Source organism: Heteronotia binoei, chromosome 3 (genome assembly GCF_032191835.1).
Source record: "Heteronotia binoei isolate CCM8104 ecotype False Entrance Well chromosome 3, APGP_CSIRO_Hbin_v1, whole genome shotgun sequence".
Lineage (NCBI taxonomy): Eukaryota > Metazoa > Chordata > Lepidosauria > Squamata > Gekkonidae > Heteronotia > Heteronotia binoei.
This window is the reverse complement of record NC_083225.1, coordinates 159,233,716-159,255,455: the sequence shown is the minus strand read 5'-3', so window position 1 is coordinate 159,255,455 and position 21,740 is coordinate 159,233,716. Positions and strand designations below refer to the sequence as shown.

Genomic DNA, 21,740 nt, shown 5'->3' with positions numbered 1-21,740 from the left:
GAGGTCAGTGGGTAAAAACAAAATGACCATCCCTGGGCCGAGAGAGGTCAAACTCCAACATACTAGAGTACGGGCCTTTTCAGCGGCTGCACCTGCATTGTGGAACCAGCTTCCGGAGGAGGTGCGGGCCCTGCGGGACCTCGGCCAGTTCCGCAGGGCCTGCAAGACCGCCCTTTTTAGACAAGCCTATAATGACACTGACTGCTGAGTTGCCTGGTGTAAGAACCGCCATCCATAAGACTACCTAAACTGGCAGAACCAGCGCCATAACAGCTCTATCGCTGCCAGATATACTCATATATATTTAGTCTAACGAAAATCATGTATTTTAACTTAACTGACTGGTTTTTATGTTTAATTTTAACTGTTAAATTTAAAGTTTTATTAATTATGTTAATGTGTAAGTTGTTGTTAGCCGCCCTGAGCCGCCTAGGCGGGGAGGGCGGGATAGAAATAAAAGTTATTATTATTATATTATTATTAAAGATGCTACTGGACACCAATTTAGTTTGAAACACTGTTTCCTGCACCCCAACGTAGCAGCTTGGGGTTAAAGGTGGCTTCTCGATCTGAAATGGCAAAGAGCAAAGCTAACGACGGCCCCTTTTCTTGCTGAAGTGACTCCTACAAAGAAAAGCTCACCCCCCTCCCCCTCCGGTGAAATCCACCCTAACCAGCCGGGTCATAATACATACAAGACGGACACCGGGGCAACCAGGCAGGCGGCAGCAGCAGCATTACCCGTTACGTCTCCTACTTCCCAGCAACGCTGCCTCCTGCCCGACAGTACTCCCTCACTCTTCCGCCTGCGGACCAGCAGTGGGAGTGGGAGAGCGATTTCTAGCCGGGCCTGAGGAGCAACTACAGCCGCCGGGCTGTATGGAGCCATCGGAGGGCACTCTCCTGCCCCCCATCAAGGGGACTGCGGCAGCTCCAGCTCCTGTCGCCCGCCCTTGGAGACCCAGATCGGCTCGAGCGGCACCGCCGCCTGGCGGTGAGGAACTTTCCCGCGCCTCGCGAGGAGGGAACACGCCGTCCCGCCCGAGCTAGAATGGCCTTCCGGCGCCAGCTCAGGGGATGGTTGCGCGCGCCCTGCCCGTCGCGAAGCTGGTTGCCTTTTTGCCAGGAAAGTTTGGCAACAGCGGCGGGCTGCTTCTTGAATTGGCGTGGGATGAAAGGAGAGCAGAACAGGCGGGGAGATTTACGTTAAGCATAACTGGGGAGTTTGGCAATAAGGGTTTCGTGTGGACTCGCACGCAAACAAAAATTAGGAAAAGGTGCTGATTCGGTCAGATGTAATGTCGCTAATAGTTCGAGGAAATACGGGAAAGGAAAGGAAAGGTCCACTGTGCAAGCACCAGTCGTTTCCGACTCTGGGGTGATGAGTACCTAGCTTGCTGGGGGGGAAGTGTAAAAGACTGGGGAAAGCAATGGCAAACCTCCCCGTAAAAAGTCTGCGGTGAAAACGTTGTGAAAGCAACGTCACCCCAGAGGAAATGGGGAGGGGGGGTGCTTGTTAATGACAGCATTTTTAATTCCAGGCTGGGCAGAAGTTTAGGCCTAGCTTGGAGACCTTTCTCATCTCCCGCTTTCAAGACTTTTGGGCACACATTTAAATTGTCTTGAGGCCATCTTATGGTTGTATTTAGAATTGCAGTAGAACAAAGTAGGAGTCGAGTTCACCTTTAAGACCAACAAAGTTTTATTTAGAACGTAAGCTTTCATGTGCTCCAAGCACACTTCATCAGAAAGCTTATGTTCTGAATAAAACTTTGTTGGTCTTTAAGGTGCACTCGACTCCTACTTTGTTCTGCTGCTTCAAACCAACACGGCTGCCCACTTGGATCTATCTACTTAGAATTGCAGGTTATCAGAACTCCCCTGAAGGAGAGCTGGTGCTAGATGGGAGGGTGAGGCCGCCTCTGGTACCAGCCGAGCTCAGCCATCAGATCAAGAGCCTGGGTTCTCAGAAAACCCAATAAGGTCAGGACTGGATTAACAAATAGGCCAAGTAGGCACTGGCCTATGTGCCTCCACATCTTCAGGGGCTCCTGGCCAGCTGCCTCCCCCCGTGTCCCTCCTGCTTGCAGCACCCAGCCTGCACACGCAGCAGCTGAGCTGCTCTTTGCCCAACTTGCCTGGTGCAGCTGCTGCTGGTGTTGTCGCCAAGTTTGCCTCTCCCTGCTTCTTCCCCACAGCTTAGTAAAAGGGCCTTTTGAGAAGGTACCTGCAGGCTACAGCGGGCCCATGGGTGGTGGGGCAGCTGCTTTGACCCTGAAATAATTTGTGAGCCCCTCCCCCCCACAAGATTTCAACTGCCTAGGTGCCTCCACAGGGTTCAATCCGGCACTGATATAAGGTGTTCATTTGCTGCCGCTGAAGGGCTAAATCTTCCAGCAAAGGAACAGTTTAGGATTGTTGCCTTTGGGGTGCAGATTTCCTGTGTCTTTGGCAGCTGCTTGTATGGAAGACATTCACTTTTCCCTGTACTTCAAAATCTGGAAGAGTTGCACCTACTGGATTTCTGCCTGTCAAAGGGCACAAGCACTACAATCGCAGGGAAGCTGCTGGTGCCTGTCCTTTCAATCAGTGGCTCCCAACCTTTTTGGCACCAGGGACCAGTTTTGTAGCAGACAATTTTTCCACGGACTGTGGGGGGTGGTGCAGGGGTTCTTGCTGCCCCAGGCCACCCTGCTCCCATGTCCCTGCCCCCATGGGGGTCTTTAAATACGGGTGAGACTGGGGCTGCTTCTGGCCACCTCCCCTGGAAGGGGAGGCAGCCTCAGAGCGAGGCCACACTGCCTCTTTCGTCCACCACCGTCTTTGGAGTGAGGCTGTGTGGGTGGGCAAAAGGGGTGGTGGAGCAAGCCTGCTCTCCTCTATGCCTGGGAAGCAGGGCTTGGAGGATAGCACACGCCGCTGATCCATCCCACCGCTCTCAGCTTCCCAGATCTGTGACCCAGGAAGCCAAGAGTGCTGTCCCTGTGCAGCCTGGATGCTAACACACCACGGACCAAGACCGGTCCATGGCCTGGGGGTTGGGGACCCCTGCTTTAAATAACCCCCAAGTTTCAAGTCGATTGGACCAAGGAGTGAGTCCAATTTTATGGGCCTCTGAACATTATTTCCAGTGGAAGGGGGGACAGAAAACCCTGCAAGCTGCTTCCAGGGCAAACCCCCCCCCCCCATGTCTGCAAGTAGGAATCACTGACAGACAGCGAGTTCAGCAGAACTTCTACAGAACTCAGTAATCCCAGAGGAACCACAAGCCAATGTGTCAAGCCAGAGAACCAAAATCAAACCAGAGAATCTTGCAGTGGAACCTGAAGCGGGGTGGGAGGTTCAAGCCCATTACAACCAGTGCACAGACTGCTACGGAAGTGTCAAACTCATTTTGTTATGAGGGCCGAATCTGACATAAAGGAGACCTTGTCTGGCTGGGCCATGTCAGGCTGGGCCATGTGTGTTCCTATTTAAAGATTAGGTAGCAAAGATACAAACTTTATAAAGGACACAAACACAAATATATTTCCTAAAAAACTTAAAACATGCTAAAAGCATTAGCACTTGTTGGTCTTAAAGGTGCTTTCTTTGTATTTCTCCCACGGGATCCAGGGAACTGGGCAAAGGAAGCTCTGGCTCTTTCCTTCCTTCCCCAGGGGACTGGGGGGGGAGCCTCAGCAAATAGAAGGAAGAGAGGCTTCACTCAGTATTTCTGCTGTGCGATTGAGGGAGCCTGGCAAAGCAAGCTATTCCTCCTCCTTCCTCCCCAAGGGAGGAGCCTCAGCCAATGGAGAAAATAGAAGTTTTGCTCTGCAGTTCCTGTGCAATTGAGGGAGCCTTGCAAAGCAAGCTGTTATACAGAAAGGAGAAAGAAGGAAGCAGATGACAGTCAGTTGCTCAGGGGCCTGATAGGAGCCCTCCGAGGGCCTGATTCGGCCCCCAGGTCAGATGTTTGACACCCCGGCTTTGCAGAACGAAGTGTCACTCTGGCAATGTGAGCTTAAAAGGCTGGCCTCCCTAAAAAAGCAGTGTGCCAACCAAAGCTGGTTATACAAGCTTGAGCAAACATGGATGGAGGACTCACATGTCCAGGCAGAGGTTTTTTTTTTACCATCACCTGAAAGCTACTACAGTTGGGGCACCCAAACGCATGCCACAGAACCCATCTGAACAGATCAACTGTTGGCTGGGGAAAAGCCCGGCTATCAAGCCTTGTTTTGCATACATGGCAACACGCTCCAATATTTATCTCTCTGCAAAAAGAAAAATCTGTCACCTAATTTGACTGCCATTTGCAAAAAAACCAAACAAGCCCGACGCCCCCACAAGCATTTGCAGCCCACAGACCTTCGCCTACTCATCCTTCCAGGAATGAAAGTGGGCGGGGCTTCCTGACTCCGCGAGCGCGCACGAGCGAGCGGAGCCCTTCTTTGCCGAGGGGCATGCCAGGTCTGGTAGTCTTTCGAGCCTCCTGCCTGCTGCGCTACCGAGCGCAAGGACTACGAGTCCCAGAAGGCGCCGCGGTGGTTAGCTTGAGCTGCTTTTTCCTCGGCGCCTGGGTTTTAATCACACGTGGGAGTGGTGAAGCTGGAAGGGGCTGGAGGGAGTGAGACGCAATTCCTGGCAGGGCGCGCGTCTAACTTGTTCGCTTGGGCTTTTTTGCAGTCTGGTGGGGAAAAGAAACTGGTGAGTTTTAGGCACTTAGAGGGGAAAGTCCCCGTTGATCTGAGGGTGCCCGACCAACAAACGGTTCTATAGAACCGATAGCGCATTAGGTAACGGTTCCATAGAACTGGTGCGAACCTGCTGAATCCCACCACTGGTTATAACACTAGTTTGAGGCTTCTGTTTTACATACTCATACATCTCTTGTGGAGAAGATACGGAAAAATAAAAGGTTAGCCATTTTATGCTGGTACAAATTAAGGATTAAAAAAAAAATTCTAAGCATTCATTCTATGTGGCAATTGTTCATTAATTCTCTGCAGTAGCCTATAGCAGCTAATGTGAAAAAGAGTCTTGTGACATATAAAAGTTAATGCAGCTGACAAAGTGGGATATAGATCATAAGATTTATGCCGCGGTAAATTAATTAGTCTTTAAGAAGCCACAAGTCTTTCTCATATAGATTCTATAGTTTCCATACAGTTTTTGAGCCTGATCATCAAAATTAAGAACTTTAAATTCTGATTGATAAGATTCAGTTCAGGTGTAGGGTTTTTTTTTACTATAGATGAAGTCTTTTCAGCATTCTGGCAATTCATTAGAATTCAGTCACAGGAATTGTAGTAGTATCATTCCCAGGGCTTTTTTTGAGCAGGAATGCACAGGAACTCAGTTGCGGCTGGCCTAGTGTCAGGAAAGGAAAAGGAAAGGTCCCCTATGCGAGCACCAGTCGTTTCCGACTCTGGGGTGACATTGCTTTCACAATGTTTTCATGGCAGACTTTTTATGGGGTGGTTTGCCATTGGCTTCCCCAGTCTTTTACACTTCCCCCCCAGCAAGCTGGGTACTCATTTTACTGACCTCGGAAGGCTGAGTCTACCTTGGGCCAGCTACATGAACCAGCTTTCACTGGGATAGAACTCAGGCCATGAGCAGAGAGTTCAGATCACAGTACTGCAGTACTGCTGCTTTACCACTCTGTGCCATGGGACTGCTCTAGTGTCAGGGGGTGTGGCCTAATATGCAAATGAGTTCCTGCTGGGCTTTTTTCTACAAAAAAGCTCTGATAATTCCTGATGGTTGAAAACATGTTTCATGTTGTTTGAGCATTGCCCCTTTAAGTGATCAGCATATATTCTGAATGTTGCTGTGTATAAGTTCTATATGTGTCAGTTGGCTGGTTCTGAGAGGAAGAGAGAACAAAATGCAGAACAAGAAGTTCTCTGAATTCGCCAGGCTGTAAGGGACTATTATTAACTTTTAGTAATTTATATAATCAGGGGGGGGGGGATGGCTCAACTATTGTTTTCCTTATTTCTCAGTGAAAGGGTCAACACTAGGAAGTATTTAGAATTCATAGCACTTACAGCTACTGTTTTTAGTAGGTAAAATAAAGTGGGATCCTTATGAGTCGACAGCGAAACACGATTTTGTCTTTAATCCAGCAACAGAACTCAATGCAGACTGGTAAGACAACATGAAAAAATAATTTATATTTCATTTACTGGCATCTTAAATCATGACACCCCTTTCCTAGTTGTATGAAGTACAGCTGTGGCTTTAGAGTGTTCCATTACGTTTTATTGTGGCAGAACATCAAAGTCTGTTCAGATGGAGAACAATACAGTGTCTCTTCTGTTTGCCTACATATCCTCATTGATGTACCAAAAAATCAGTCCCAATATGTGTCTCTCACAGTTTATTTATTTATTTATTTTAGACCTCCCTCCCTCACCAAGGTCCTGTCAGTTGCTTGTAAAGATTAAAACTCAACTCTGGAAATTATATAAATGTCATAAAGGTAAAAGGTAGTCCCCTGTGCAAGCACCAGTTGTTTCCGACTCTGGGGTCGCATCATGACATTTTCACAGCAGACTTTTTTTACAGGGTGCCTTATCAAATGTCATATCATGTCAAATGCCATATCAAATGTCATATCATGTCAAATCAAATGCCATTGCCTTATCAAATGTCATATCATCGTCATATGGCAGTAGTATTAAACAATTCAGCTTGGAGCCAGTTTGGTGTACTGGTTCAGCGTGTGGACTCTTATCTGGGAGAACCGTGTTTGATTCCCCATTCCTCCACTTGCAGATGCTGGAATGGCTTTGGGTCAGCCTTAGTTTTTGCAGGGTTGTCCTTGAAAGGGCAGCTTCTGTGAGAGCTCTGTCAATCCCACCCACCTCACAGAGTGTTTGTCGTAGGGGAGAAAGATGAAGGAGATTGTGAACTGCTCTGAGATTCAGAGTGAGGGTGGGATATAAATCCAATATCTTCTCTCTGTTCTGGGCAGCTCTGCAAATAGAGATCATATTCTCTTTTGTAATACATTCTGCTTGGGGCTGCCATTTTCTTCTCCTCCATCACCACCACCACAACTTCCCCACCTTTCTTCCTAATGGGGACCCAAAGCAGCTTACATTGTTCTCTTCTCTTCCATTTTACCTTCACAACATCCCTGTTAGGTAGGTAAGGCTGGGAGAGTGTGATTGACTCAATGTCCCCAAGCACATTTCCACGGCAGAGTGGGAATTCAAATTTGGGTCTCCCAGATCCTAGTCCAGCATTCTGAGCGCTACATCCCAAGGCAGTTCTTTGTCTTGAAACATTTTCCTGTGTCAAGGGGACATTGGGCAGATAGGCCACATCTTGTAAATGTCTCTCTGCCACACATCATTCAAGCAGATGTTTGCACCAGTTTTTGTCCTTGTAATATGCCACTGCAGATGGCAACAGATGACTCAAGGAGCTGTGTTTTGTCTCACCTCCAGTAATTATGTACATATGTGCCAACAAGGCTCAACTGACTTATGGCAACCCCAGCAAGGGGCTTTCAAGGCAAGTGAGAAGCAGAGGTGGTTTGCTGGTCTCTCTTCCAAGGACTGACCCTGCTTAGTTTCTGAGTTCTGGTGAGATCAGGCTATGCCATACTGCCTTCTCTCCCACCTACAGTAAATGGCCATACCTAATTAGTGCTCTGCTTCTTAAATTTGTTTTCATAAGACATTTCTCCTTGAAGTCTACACCAAACTGACATTAAGTCTTCTGCAATGACAGGGATTTGAATTCCTTTGCAGTGCTGAACTTCTGTGGTCGGTGCTGACTTGTGACATTGGGGGCTCCATAGGGCAGTGGAAATTAGAAGGGGGGGTTGTCATTGCTGTGGTAGCTGCTGATCAAGAACAGCAGCAAAAGGGCTTCCAAGTGATGGCTTTCCTGCCTGTCCCAGAGCCAGCCCAGACCCATCCACAATAATCATTTTATCCCCTACCTCTCCACACAATAAAGCAGCCTCGTGGCGCAGAGTGGTAAAGCAGCAGTACTGCAGTACTGTGATCTGAACTCTCTGCTCACAACCTGAGTTTGATTTCAGTGGAAGCTGGGTTCAGGTAGCCGGCCCAAGGTTGACTCAGCCTTCCGAGGTCGGTAAAATGAGTACCCAGCTTGCTGGAGGGGAAGTGTAAAGGACTGGGGAAGCCAATGGCAAACCACCCTGTAAAAAGTCTGCCGTGAAAACGTTGTGAAAGCAACGTCACCCCAGAGTCAGAAACGACTTGTGCTTGCACAGGGGACCTTTCCTTTTCTCAACACAATACCAGTGGAATTTTAAAAATCTGGTAATTGACAATTCACTGTAGGGTAGCAATTTCTTAATTTCTGTGTTGTTGTTTTTAACAAACCCCCTGGAGTGGTGCAGGGTAGAGGAATAGCTGCTGCAGGGGACTGGGAGGAGGGGAAATGGCACCATGTAGGACCAAAAAAGATCTGGAAAGGTGATAGTAAAACAGGTTTTGGACAGAACCCAGCAAAGAGGGAAAAGATGGAAGCAGAGAAAGTGTGGGGAGGGGCCGTTTTCCATTAACATCAAAACCAGGCAAGGAATCCAGTGTGGAAGCCATCATAACATATTTGGGTGTAGGGGTTCTCAGGTAGGCACAAGCTGCCAGTTGTCTGACCTTCCACATCCCTCAATAATGGTTTGGTCCTTGATGAACAATTAGGAATCAGTTCTGCTATAAACTGGTTTATAGCATAGGGTAGGGGTCCCCAAGATGGTGTTTGTGGGTACCTTGGCACCCATCAGCACCTTTCCTAGAGCCCACCAAAGGTTTTTTAGGAAACAGGTAGGACCAGTGAGGCATTTGCCCAGCAGGGCTTCTAATTGACTGTTGGAGATCTGATTGGCTGCAGCTACCATCAAAGCACAAGGATGTTCACTGTGTGACTGAAGGTAAGCTGTGTATATGCAAGAAAAATATTTTTAAATAATATGTTCATTCTAAAAGACATCCTTTAAGCAGAACTTCTGCCTAAAATGTTGGAAAAGTTACTTCTGGAGTTATACATAATCTCACTCTCTGACATTCTTTTTTATTATTTTTGTGTGTATGTGTGCTTGTATGCCTGGAAGTCATGGTGACCTCTACTGGGGCCTAGACTTTTTCAGAGAGGTGACTTTATATGCCTGCCTCTGCATCCTGGCCCTGGTATTCCTTTGGAGGTTTCCCTTCCAAGTACTTGCCAGGGACAGCCCTGCTTAGCTTTTGAGATCTGATGAGGTTGGGCTTGCCTGAGCTAGCCAGGTCTGGGCACTCTCTGACATTCTGCAGCTGGCTCTGCCTCCTGCAGCAGCTATTTTGCGGTTGTGCTCACCAACCTCTGTCAGAATTCCAAAGGTGCTCACAGGCTGAAAAAGGATGGGGACCACCATAAGCATTTTTAATTGAGTCTTTCGACACAGTTCCCTGAGTTCTTCATGCTGCTTGGCAGACTCTTCCTCTCAAACATCGCTCCCTCACTAGGCTGTTCCCTTCCAGTCTCCTCCTGTTCTGTGTTCGTTCTTTCTAATCCTTTCCGTGTGGAACGACTGAAGGATGTTTTCCTGTCTGCTTCTGTCTCAATTTGTGTAAAGGCATTCAGGAAACAGAATGTGTAGAACATTTTGTGATCCTCTAACAGCATTAGCTCAAGAATGATTTTGGGAAGAAACCTCTGTTGTGGAACATGTGTCATATATGGTCTTTGGGCTTGTGTAGCAGCATTAGGACTTACTAGGGTGATATCATAATCACCTCTCTATTCTATCTGATGTGCCTTTCAAGTCTATTTAGATGAACAAGCCCCACTCTCAACTTGTTGAGCCTGTGGGTACTATTGGAATTTTGAAAACAGATAGTGGGTGGTACCACAAAATGGCTGCCATGGGGACTGGAGCCAGTCACAACATGTAGAAAGGTTCAGACCTAAGCACCCTCCTATGATGGGGCAGCTGCTTCTGAATGGGTGCTTCATAAAGACATAAAGAGATAATGTGTCACTTAGGCTCAGGGCTTTTTTGTAGCAGGAACTCCTTTGCATATAAGGCCTCACACCCCGGATGTAGCCAATCCTCCAAGAGCTTACAGGGCTCTTAGTACAGGGCCTACTGTAAGCTTCAGGAGGATTGGCTACATTAGGGGTGTGTGGCTTAATATGCAAAGGAGTTCCTGCTACAAAAGAAAGCCCAATTTAGGCTTTTCTGAGATACCTCCTGTTGCAAGGAAACATAAGAAAGCCAGGACTGGCTCTTTACTTTGGGGAAGCAAAAAAAATGAGCACCAGAACATACTGGTAGCTGCCATACTGCTGAGAAGCACTACATTGAGGAGGTTTTAAAAATGATACTGTATTTGCACAGAATTTACTTAAAACAGGAACAGAATAGGTTAAGCAAGACCTGCAGTGAAAGTGGTTCAAAGATGGCCACTGCTATTGCATTTCATTATTATCTCAATTGTTTCACATAGTGCCCGAGCAGGGACAGGACACGTCATTCCCTTCCAAGTGAGTGAACCAACTGGAAGGAATACCTACCAAGATGAGTTCTATTGGAAGCCTTATTGCAAGGCAGAACCTATAAGGAGCGGCTCTGCATCTGGAGTTAGAAGACACAATCCACAGCCTTCTGAAGTAAGGAATGCAGTTGCTATCACTCATTCATATTTCCACAGGAATGGCATTTCAGTAATGCTAATATTTTGACTTGGGTTTTGGACGCAAAGTATTTTGGCTGTTCATCTCTGGAAATTCTCACACGGCATGTTAAGGCAAAGATTTAGGAGCAAGAAATATGCTTTGTTTTATGCATGTTTATTCAGAAGTAAGCTTCAGAGAATCCAGTGAGATTTATTCCCACTGAAGAGTGCATAGGATTGCAGCCTCTGTAGAATTTGGGTTGGCATTGTACATCGTATGAATTCAGATTTGGGGTTCCAGGAAGGAAAGGGTTATAGCTCTTGGCTCCGGTCTGTAGTTATAGCCCTTGGCACTGGTCTATAGTGGTCTGAGAGCCAGTTTGGTGTAGAGTTAAGTGTGTGGACTCTGGGAGAACTGGGTTTGATTCCCCACTCCTTCACATGTATTTGCTGATGTGACCTTGGGTCACCCACAAGTTCTCTCACAGCTGTTGTGCTCAAAAGCAGTTATGGGAGAGCCCTCTCAGCCCCACTTACCTGAGGGTGTCTATTGTGGGGAGGAGAAAGGAAAAGAGATTATAAGCTGCTCTGAGACTCCTTCAGGTAGTGAAGGGTGGGGTATAAATCCAATCTCTTATTTTCTTCTTCTCTTCTTCTAGTTCTGTGGGCCCCTGCTATTTTTTGTTCCAGAAATGCTGTTTCTGTAAGAATTTTTTAGGTATCACAGTGTTGCTGCCACTATTTTAGCTGCAGTGCCATTTTAAACATACTGTGTATATACATACTTAGGGCGTTTTCCCACTGACCTTACTCCGGAGCGACGTCCCTCTTCACCGCGCAACGTCTGCGCGGATTTCGCACCAACTGCTCCGCAGAACCCGGAAGAGCCGCAAAGTCCTGCGGCTTTTGCGTCGCAAATGTAAACTGGTTTTTGGCAGTTTACATTTGCAATGCAAAAGCTGCGGGACTTTGTGGCTCTTCCGGGTTCTGCGGAGCAGTTGGTGCGAAATCCACACAGATGCTGCGTGGTGAAGAGGGACGTCGCTCCGGAGTAAGGTCAGTGGGAAAACGCCCTTAGTTTTTAATGAAGCAGTGTAGGAAAACTATGACAATCACTGTTCCCTTTTGCTACCTCCTGGAACCCTTTCCGTATTTCACTACCAACTGTCTCAGCCATTTAAGGTTGCCAGCTCTGGGTTGGGAAATACCTGGAGATTTTGGGGATGAAGCTGAGGAAGGCAGGGTCTGAAGAGGCAAGAGACATCAGCAGTGTGCAGTGCCATGGAGTCCACCCTCCAAAGCAGCCATTTTCTCTAGGGGAAGACTGATCTCTGTAGTCTGGAGATCAATTGTAATACTAGGAGATCTCCATGCCCCAATCGGAGGTTAGCAACCCCGTGGCCACCCCATGCTGCTATTACCTGTCTACAAGATGTTACCATCAACAGGCCTGCAGCAGAGACTGTTGAAAGAAAGAACTCTCTTCCAAGTAGATGAAGGGCCCCATACCAGAGCATTTGCTTTAGCAGCCCCTAGTTAGTGGGGGAATGACCTTCCTGAATCTGGCAGGAAAAGTGCCAGTCTGTTACTTTTCAAAGACTTTCAGATTACCTTTTAAATCAATGCATAGGCATTTTAATTGATTCGTTACGGTCAAACTTACAGGGAGTCTTAGTTGGTTTCTGTATTGTACGGATGTTGCTTAATGTTTGATTGTTTTTATTAAACCCTGTGATCTACCTTTGAATCCTTGGAGGGGAAAGAGGTGGGCTAAAAATGCTACAAATAAAGAGAAATCACTGAACATACTTGCATAAGAACAGGTCATGGTATATCCACACCAGCTTCCATGCTGCTGTTCTCAATGTCTGGTTTTATATCTCAGTGGCAGAGTAATATGTTTCACATGTTTTTATGAACACCTGCCTCTCCCTCTTGAATTAACAGATTTTTTAAAAAAGTTCAAAACAAGGAAAAGGCCATATACTTAGTTTGTTCACAGGCAGTTGTACTATTTGTTTATAAAAACTTCCAGAGAAAACAAGGTTGGCCCTCAAAAATGTGAAGTACGGTAGAAAATCAACTTTACAAGATAAGAAGCAACACCTTACTCAGAAGATAAAAACACTGTGTCTGTTGTGAGGAACTGCTGATAGGTGGATAGTGATAAAATAATGATTAAAAATTAATAGCAGAAAGGTGGGGACAAAATCCATGTTCCTAGATTCCTTCTAATAACAACATTAGACTGTTGAGCAAAAGGGCATGATTACTGTAGAGGACCATTTCTCTTAAATAGTTGGTGTGGCATACTGGTTTGAGTTCCAGACTAAGGTCAGGGGAATCCAGGTTCAAATCCACACCTAACCATGAATCTCTTACAGTGGTTTAGGGTGAGTCAACCTCTTAGAGTCTAATCTACTAATTGGGGAAGGGCCATAGCTGATTGGTAGAACATATACAGATAGTCCCAGGTTCAATCCTCAGTGTCTCCATTTAAAGGATCTGGCAATAGGTGATGTGAAAGACCTGTGCCTGGGTTCCTAACAGCCACTGTCAGTCTGGGTAGACGATACTGACTATGATGGATCAAGGGTCTGATTCAGTCCTAGGCAATTTCATGGGTTCATGTGTACCCCACAGGCTTTTGGGGAGGAGGAGAGAGACAAGTATGTCACCTTGAACTCCTTAAACAAAGGGCAGGGTAAAAATGTGCTAGAGTGACATAAATCAACTTATTTTGTCTTTCTGTCCCTGTATGGATAGCGTTTCTTGATTTGGAAGGTGCCCCGAGAAGAAGCCCCATTACCTACAGACAGCATTTCACCTTGGACAAAACCAATTACTTTACAAGACATTGAAGAAACCATAAAAAAGCAGTATCGATCAGTATACACTGGAGATTATTTAGGGATACAACCAGGTGAGGCCTTTCATTTCCCTCTCTTCTTTTAAAAGAACACTGTGATAAACACTAGGCCATTTTCAAGTTTATGACTGCTTCTGTCGCTTGAGAATGGTATTCATGTTTCAGATAGAGACTTTCCCTCCACTCCTGGCCTATTTTGTCCCAAGGAAGACAATATTTATCTTCAATTCTATACTTCCTTTCCTCCTCCTTCCGAAGAACAGAACTACAGTAGTGGGGAGTGAATAACCTGTGGCCCCAGGTCCTGAAAAGTCAGATCATTTTTAGATCATCCTTAGTGCAATAGTGAAGCAGAACATGACCTTGGCAAGATAGGAAAATGAAATGAAACCTAATGCTTGGGCAATATTGCTGCACTGGCTTTGTGTGCACTTGGAACTGAACAGACAGCTATCTTGTAGACTTGCTTTGAAAGCTTGTGCTAAGGCTGCCAAACCCCAGGTCCGGGCGGGGAATCCCCTGCCTGGGAGGTTCCCAACCTGCCAGCCCACATTGGGCCGGCGGGGGAAACTTCTGCCAACGTTGCTGGCGCAATGATGTCACCCGGAAATGATGTCATTGAAATGGCGGCACCTGTGCAGGACTGCTCTCTAGGCGTTTCTGAGAAAACTATGGTTTTCCCAGATGCTTTAGCAATTTGGGAGGGAAAACTATGGTACTATAGGTACCATAGAGTTTTTTCCTCCCAAATGGCTAGAACGTCCTGGAAAACCATAGTTTTTTCCCGGAAACACCTAGAGCGGCCCCCACACGGGCACCACCATTTTGATGATGTCACTTCCAGGTGACATCATTGCGAAGCGCATGCCTTTGCACGCACAAAAGTTCCTTGCTATGAGAAGCTGGGGACTTGGCAACCCTAGTTTGCACTCTTCCACTAGTTCTCATCTGCACCTCCCTGATAGTTCAGTCATGAGTAAACACTCCTTTTACTTGCAGTCCTACCTTTGCCCTTTTGGAGAAATGCCATTTTAGGCCTGTGCTTAACTGGGAGCTGGCTATAAGAGTCTATTAAACTCTGGGCAGGCTTTGGCCTAATCTCTTCCTCCTCCCACCTCCCCTCCTGTCTGGAACCAGCAATTCTGGGGGGGGGGGGGGGGCCTCCTAGAGAAACAAGAAATCCTTCAGGCCTGTCTCCCAGAATGCTACAGAAGGGTAAACCAGTTCCTGGGCAGGAACTGCATTTTATATGAGGTGAGGGCCCTCCGGGACCTTGTTCAGTTCCGCAGGGCCTGTAAGACGACCCGCTTCCGGCTAGCTTACACCTAGCTGAGACGAGAAACTCAATGTAGCTTTGCCAAACTCCTGTTCACATAGTTTTGGAATGTTTAATGGTTTTAAGGTTTTAACTGTTCTAAATGTTTTAATTGTTTATATATTCAAATATTTGTTTAACTTTATGTCTGACTAATTGTTGGGAGCCGCCCTGAGCCACTTGTGGGAAGGGCGGGATACAAATAATAAATAAATAAAAATAAATAAATATAGGAGATTTTGGGCAGGAAGCAGACAGTAAAAGTTGGCAGTCAGTCAGTTAGTATGGAAACAGTCTGAGGTAGGGTTGCCAATCCCCAGGTGGGGGCAGGGGATCCCCCGGTTTGGAGGCCTTCCCCCCGCTTCAGGGTTGTCAGAAAGCAGGGGGGAGGGGAGGGAAATGTCTACTGGGAACTCTATTATTCCCTATGGAGATTTATTCCCATAGAAAATCATGGAGAATTGATCGGTGGTATCTGGGGCTCTGGGGGGCTGTTTTTTGGGGTAGAGGCACCAAATTTTCAGTATAGCATCTAGTGCCTCTCCCCAAAATACCCTCCAAGTTTCAAAAAGATTGGACCCGGGGGTCCAATTCCATGAGCCCCAAAAGAAGGTGCCCCTATCCTTCATGATTTCCTATGGAAGGAAGAAATTGAAAAGGTGTGCTGTCCTTTTAAATGTGACGGCCAGAACTCCCTTTGGAGTTCAATTATGCTTGTCACAGCCTTGATCTTGGCTGCACCCCTAATGTCTCCTGGCTCCACCCCCAAAGTCCCCAGATATTTCTTGAATTGGACTTGGCAACCCTAGTCTGAGGAAGGTATGGTTAAGCTTGCAACAGTCTAAGTAAGGTGCCTGCCCTGCATGTCATCGAGTTAGGGCAAGTATTATAACAGGGAGAGAAGGAGCATTTTTTCCCTACTATGATTTGTTTCTTCTGTTCACTCTTTTAAAAATGCCTGTAAATAGCTGTAAACTTTAAATAAATGTGGTTTGTTTAAAATGGAGTCCATCTGCAACACATGGTTCCCCCAACTGCTTGGAACGCTAGCAGTGGGTTGGGGAATCTGTAGGGTGGAGAAAAATGGCAGAGTGGCTGGTTGCCAACTCTCCAGGGGAGCCCCAAAGATCCCTGGGAAGCTCTGAGAAGGGTTCCTAGTGAGTCCAGAGGGGGGTTAGGAAGCTGTCCTGCCTAACCAGAGCTGAGACAGGGACAGTGGTGGCAGCAAATACCCTGAGGCAGCAAAGTGGAACAGCCCTTTCAGGTCAGTATACCAGGAAGGGCTGGGCAGGGCCAGCTAGCAGACGCAGGACCAATCCGCCACAGCAACATGTATTCCTCCCAAGTGAACCTCCCAGAGATACTATGACAATCACGCTACTTCTCCAACTGGTGAGAGATTCCAGGGGGCTTGGACTTTTCTTAGTTGGTTCCCTGGGAGAAGAAGGGTACTGGAGATGTCCTAATATTGTTTTGCTTTATTTACAGATATACACACAGAACACAGGTAGAGGCACAGATGCACTCCTAAGGGGCAACATATCTGCTACCACAAATCAGATCCCCAGAGAGAGAGAGAGATCTTGCATCCTGACTAGGGGGCTACATTGAGGAGAAATTGGGAAAAAATGCTTGGCACTAGATGATAGTTTGCGCCGCCAACTTGCTTCTGGATAGGGTTGCCAACTCTGGGTTGGGAAATACCTGGAAAATTTTTTTTTGGGGGGGGGCCTGGGCGGATCCCAGTGAGGTAATGCCATAAAGTCCACTCTCCAAAGCAGCCATTTTCTCCAGGGGAATGGATCTCTGTTGCCTAGAGATGAGTTCTAATTCCCAATGATTTCCATACCATACTCCTGGAAGAGGCGTAATTAATCTCTTACTGAAGTTTTTCTGCTGTGTGGCATTTTCTCCCAGACAATCCCTGACTCTCAGCATTAGCTTTTGGGGGGAGCTACCAGACATGGGGAAAGGGCAGGGCCACCTTTGTGAACACCAACACACAACCTTGGAAGCCATCTAGTTTCTTGGTAGGAACAGGCCCCAAACTGGCTGTCAAGGAAGCTGGGGTAAATGATTCCATTTTCCTCATCATTACTTCAACAGTGTGTTTCAGGCCATGAACACTGATAAAGCAGTTTTCAGCAGAACAGCATTTCCATGTTGTTCCTCACACTTTTCTCTCTTCCACAAAAAGAGGAGAAAATGGTTCCTTATCTTGACCATGGTATTACTGTTGGACTATTCCAGGTGCTCGAAAAGATTCTTCTGTGTCTGCTCCACCAGACTGGAAAACCTTAGTCCCACAGCCTCCAGATACTGAGTTCAGGCGCCATTACCAGCCGCAAGCCCAGGTCCCTGACTTAAAGGACTTCACTTGGAAATATGGATGCAATGCAAATCGCCATATTCCTGTGAGAGGCATTGGTGAGAATACAGCTTTGGTTTGTAAAAACCTTAAAATATTGTGAGAAGATGAAATTTTAAGAGGATAAGGGAGAACAAGATGAAACTGGATCCAAACCTGTGCCTACACAGAGATCAGCCCAGTGATCCTTACTTGGCCATGCTGTTATCTTGGGTGGCCTGCTTAGTAGGTTTGAACCCAAACTTTCCTGTTCTGCCCTATTGGAACAGCCTTCCTGAGTCCAACAAATTTACAGCCTCCTGTTTTTTTTTTTAGGAAATCTTTCAAAAACATGGCTCTTTCAGTGGGCTTCTCTGATGGTTTTAATGTTGGTAGTTGAGTGGAAAGTAGAGTATGTCTTTGTTCTTTTAATATTTAATAGTGTGACTATGGGGGGATATTCTTTTAGTTTGTTGTTGTTGAGGTGGTCTGTTTCATCCTTTGCTGTGAGTTGTCCTGACCTTGTTGAAAAGAGAGATTATAAATATTTTAAACAAATCAATAAATTGTAGGAATTAATCAGTGTGGTGTAGGGTACAGTGTTTGACTAAGATCTGTGGGACCAAGGTTCAAATCCCCACACTGCCTCAGTGGGAGACCTCAGGCTAGTCATGGTCTCTCTCAGCCTAATCTCTTTCATAGTTGTTGGGAGGATAAAATGGAGAAGAGGAAACTGCTGTTGTAAGCCATACAGTTCTCATAGTGGGATACAATTATATAAATAAATAAAAGACCCACTAATCTGTGAGCTGCTGTTTAACTTGGAACATATTGTAAGTTCTGTGAACTTCCCCAACCCAACCACTTCAGACAATTTTAAAAGTCCAGTTTTCCCTTTGGTACTATAAAGCTAACCCTGATCCATAGGGTTGCCAACTATAGTTTGGGAAATCCTTGGATATTTTGGGGGTGGAGCTTAGGGAGGGACCTCAGCAGGACATAATACAATAAAGCCTGCCTTCTGAAGCAGCCATAGAAATGTCAAGAGATCTCCAGGTGCCACATGGAGATTAGCAATCCTACTGATCCAGCAGCCAAAACAAAATCTCTCTGTAAGGAATAGAGGCAGATAGCCTTTTCAAGGGGAAGGCTAAATGAAGGCTGTGCACAACCCCTCTCCAGTACTAATTTTTTTTAAGTTATCAGAAAGTTCACATACTAGAGGTAATTTCTTCTAGAGAAGCTATAGCCATACAGTTTTTATTGTATTTTTTAAAAGGCTGCATGAACGTAAGGTTGCTTGGCATAGCAAAAAAACACTCAGTATCCAAAACAATTTAAAAAACAACAACAACCATGCACATTTTCTTGTGTATGTGGGTTAGTATTACCAGGCACTGACTGGCAACCTGTAGACAAGGACATGGGGGTGGGGTGGTCAGATGATACTGTGATGCCGTTTCTGGAGAAAACCTGGAATTAACTTCATTCTGGTCTAGGAACTGCCAGAAACTCTGTGGCATTACCATAGGGTCTAAAATTTTTTAGAGAGACCTGAGACCACTTCTGAGATTGCCCTGAAAGTGGTATCACACCATTGATCAACATTAGTTTTTTAAAGATTATTTTTTCCCACTGGCCACAGAAATGGTGATGGAAGATGAGAACTGGAAGTGGGGGATCCCCTACCTATAGTGAGCCATAATGTAGTTGGAGTTGTCAAGCAACACAAGGCCAAACCCCGTGGGCTCCCTGGGAAAGTGAGCACAAGAACCAGACTATTATTTATAAAATAATATTGTTTATTCAAAAGATGTTAATAAAGAAAAATATATTGCCAACAGAAATCATACAGAGCAGAAAACAAGAAAGCTAGTTTCAAATACCTAACACTGTCCAGAGATTTATTAGGTGGCACCAGCTTGATAGGAAGGCCTCAGATTAGTGTAATCTACGTTTCTAGCGATTGCGGTTATAGTCTTGGCCCACAGTCCATGAAAATCTCATCTAGCCTCCTTGCTCCAGGCCACACTTCAAATTATACTTTTTGGCCCACCCTGTCAGGCAATGATGACATCCAATCAGAACATGTCTCCAAGAGAAACTTCTAGAAGATTACATCACCTGTTCCAGCCTTCCCTCTCCCATCACAGATCAGAGGTTCCCATGAGAAGTTAGTTAACCATCTTTGAAGATGATAAGAAGCTTGCAGGCCAGAAAACCAATTAACAACACTTGCAAATCAGCTCACGCCCATCATCTTTCACACCAATCCTTGGGGGGATGGTGGGGAAGGTGCTTCGCTTCCCAGGGGTTGTATGGCTCATCCCTAAAATGTTTATATTCTTCTCTCCCAATAGAATCAGGGTGCCTAATAACAAGAAAAGTAAAAATAATATTGCAAGAATAAGAATTAGTACTAAAGGTGTAAACTCATTTCAGAACTTTGCCATCAGCCAACACTTTGTTTTAACAACATTGCAGAGTTATCTGCCCAGTATAGCCAGGTTTTATGTACTTTTTGGAAAACTAGGAGGGAAGGGATGTGGCATAAAGCATCAGGGAAGTTATTTCGCTGTAGGGCAGTGGCCGGAGAAGCTTGCCTTCTGCCCAAAACCAGCCATATTGAATATGAAGAAGGAAGGGTTAGCAGGAAACCAGTGGGCTGACCTAAGTGCGTGCATGGGTTTTTCACAAGAGATTACATACTTCAGATACATAATGTCTAGATCACTGGGGTCATTAAAGATAATTTCCTAATTTCAGTCTCTCTCATACACACACCAAATCCCATGGAGCTGTTGTTTGTCCCATAGGAAAAATATACAGGTGACATATGAGCACCTGACATGGGTGCAGAACGAAGCATATTAGGGTAGAGTAAATTGTATATTGAAAATGGTGAGGAATTTTTAAAAATCTCTTCCCAGTACTATAGTCCCAAACCCAAATGGACTCCTCCATAGCATTTTTAGCCATTTAAGACACTGTGGGGGATCCTGACCATAGATCTCCAAGATCACATTTGGTTTGGTTTCAGCTACTGACAGACATGAGAAAAGTTAATTAGAATTATTCCTATCACTACTGTGGGTTCTTCAGCATGGATGATGATCACATAGATTCCCTTCATTGGTGAGGACAAAGTTTGGAATTCAACAGCCAGAGCAGAAGAATATGTAGTTTAGGGAACACAAAATACCATTCTTGGGTTTCATTATTTCATAGCTATTTAAAGGGTTTCTGTTTTTTCTTCCCAGTTCCTTCTGTGTCGTTTGTTAATATCTGGAATCAAGAAAAAACTAAACAAATGAGCACATACCAAAAAGATTTTGGGACAGATTATCAAGATATTATATCAGTTTTGAATTCTCTAGACCCAGAAGAAGTTAAGGCATATGTGGAAAAAGCTCCTACTCCCGGTAAGTGAGGAGAAATACAATCATTTTTATACTGGCATTCAAAACTATAAAACTTTAAACAGACATGATATGGACCATGGCTCTCCATCAATCTGTGCTGTGTAAATTGTGCATGTGCACAACTGCAATATGGATTAGAGGCATAGTGGTTTGAAAAGAGGAGGTTTAATTTGTGAACTACAGCTTGGTTTTTTTGCTAACACAGTTTCTGTTTCAAAGGTGGCAAAAGACAGGTTTTTAAAATATGTGTCCTCCCCATCCCCTTTTCAATACTTGCACGTGCTGGAGAATTAGTAGATCTCTCGCTTTACTCATTATAAGTGCAAGCTGGCGATTAGCAGCAGGATCCAAAAAGTAGGGCAATAGACAGAGCAAGTATGAAGGCCTGCAAGAATCAGAAGGACATGAAACTGCCCTCTTCTGAAATCAGATCATTGGGCAGTCAAGGTCAGTATTATCTCCTCTGACTGACAGCTGCTCTGCAGTGCCTTCATGGTCCTTGTAAGGGCAGTAATGTGGGATGTAAATTTTCTGAATAAATAAATAATACTAAGTAGAAAATAACTTTCCCCAACACTTGCTACCCACTATCCTTTTAATTAGACATGCTGGGAATGTAACCTGGAACTTTCTGCATGCAAAGTGGATGCTTTACCACTGAACCAGCCCAGAAGAGGCTGTCTGTCTCATTTGTGACCTGGTAATCCTTCTTCAGTAGAGCCCTTGTGTCAGTTCAAAGGTCTGCAGAGAGAATTCCCATGAGTAATGACCCACCAATTCTTGTTTTAATATGAAATAATTTTGGATGTCTTTTGTCTGGCTATTCAGGCTTCACAATACATTCTTTCAATTGTTTGCTTAGAAAAACTCATCCTTCAGAACTTCCTTGACAAAGTCAATGGGAACAAGAAAGCAGAAAGACCTTCTTCCTCAAAGAAGCCAAGAGAGCATCCTGTGAAATGCACATGAAAAATTCAGCAATATTCAGAGAGGCTGAATCACAATTGAATATTCTTGCGATCCCTCTTTATATTAAACTGTTTGAAGACCTATGCTCAGGGTTTTTTTTTAATACTTCAGGGCTTCTTTTGAAAATTACTAAAGCTGGTACCACCACTTCACTAATTCTGGAAATTCAGAGTGAACTCGGGAACATTCTTTC

At 45.4% G+C, this 21,740-nt stretch overlaps 1 protein-coding gene across 2 annotated transcripts; it reads left to right on the top strand.

The window, feature by feature from the left end:
• The first annotated feature begins 820 nt into the window (after positions 1–820).
• TEX26 (testis expressed 26) lies at positions 821–21,629 on the top strand. Of its 2 annotated transcripts, none has more exons than XM_060235171.1 (7): positions 821–994; positions 6,054–6,135; positions 10,458–10,620; positions 13,392–13,548; positions 17,060–17,236; positions 20,417–20,578; positions 21,441–21,629. In XM_060235171.1, exons 1-7 carry the CDS (start codon positions 880–882, stop codon positions 21,545–21,547), a joined length of 963 nt encoding a protein of 320 aa, XP_060091154.1. In that variant the 5' UTR covers positions 821–879; the 3' UTR covers positions 21,548–21,629. The 2 variants fall into 2 exon arrangements, with proteins under 2 accessions (XP_060091154.1, XP_060091153.1); XM_060235170.1 differs by having other exon boundaries at positions 6,051–6,135.
• The last annotated feature ends 111 nt before the right edge of the window (positions 21,630–21,740 follow it).

Excerpts from the sequence above, each read along its gene's own strand:
- TEX26 (XM_060235170.1), top strand. The coding sequence starts at position 880 with ATGGAGCCATCGGAGGGCACTCTCCTGCCCCCCATCAAGGGGACTGCG. Across the intron at positions 6,136-10,457 it reads ACAGAACTCAATGCAGACTG|TGCCCGAGCAGGGACAGGAC; the intron begins GTAAGACAACAT and ends TGTTTCACATAG. Across the intron at positions 10,621-13,391 it reads ACAATCCACAGCCTTCTGAA|CGTTTCTTGATTTGGAAGGT; the intron begins GTAAGGAATGCA and ends CTGTATGGATAG.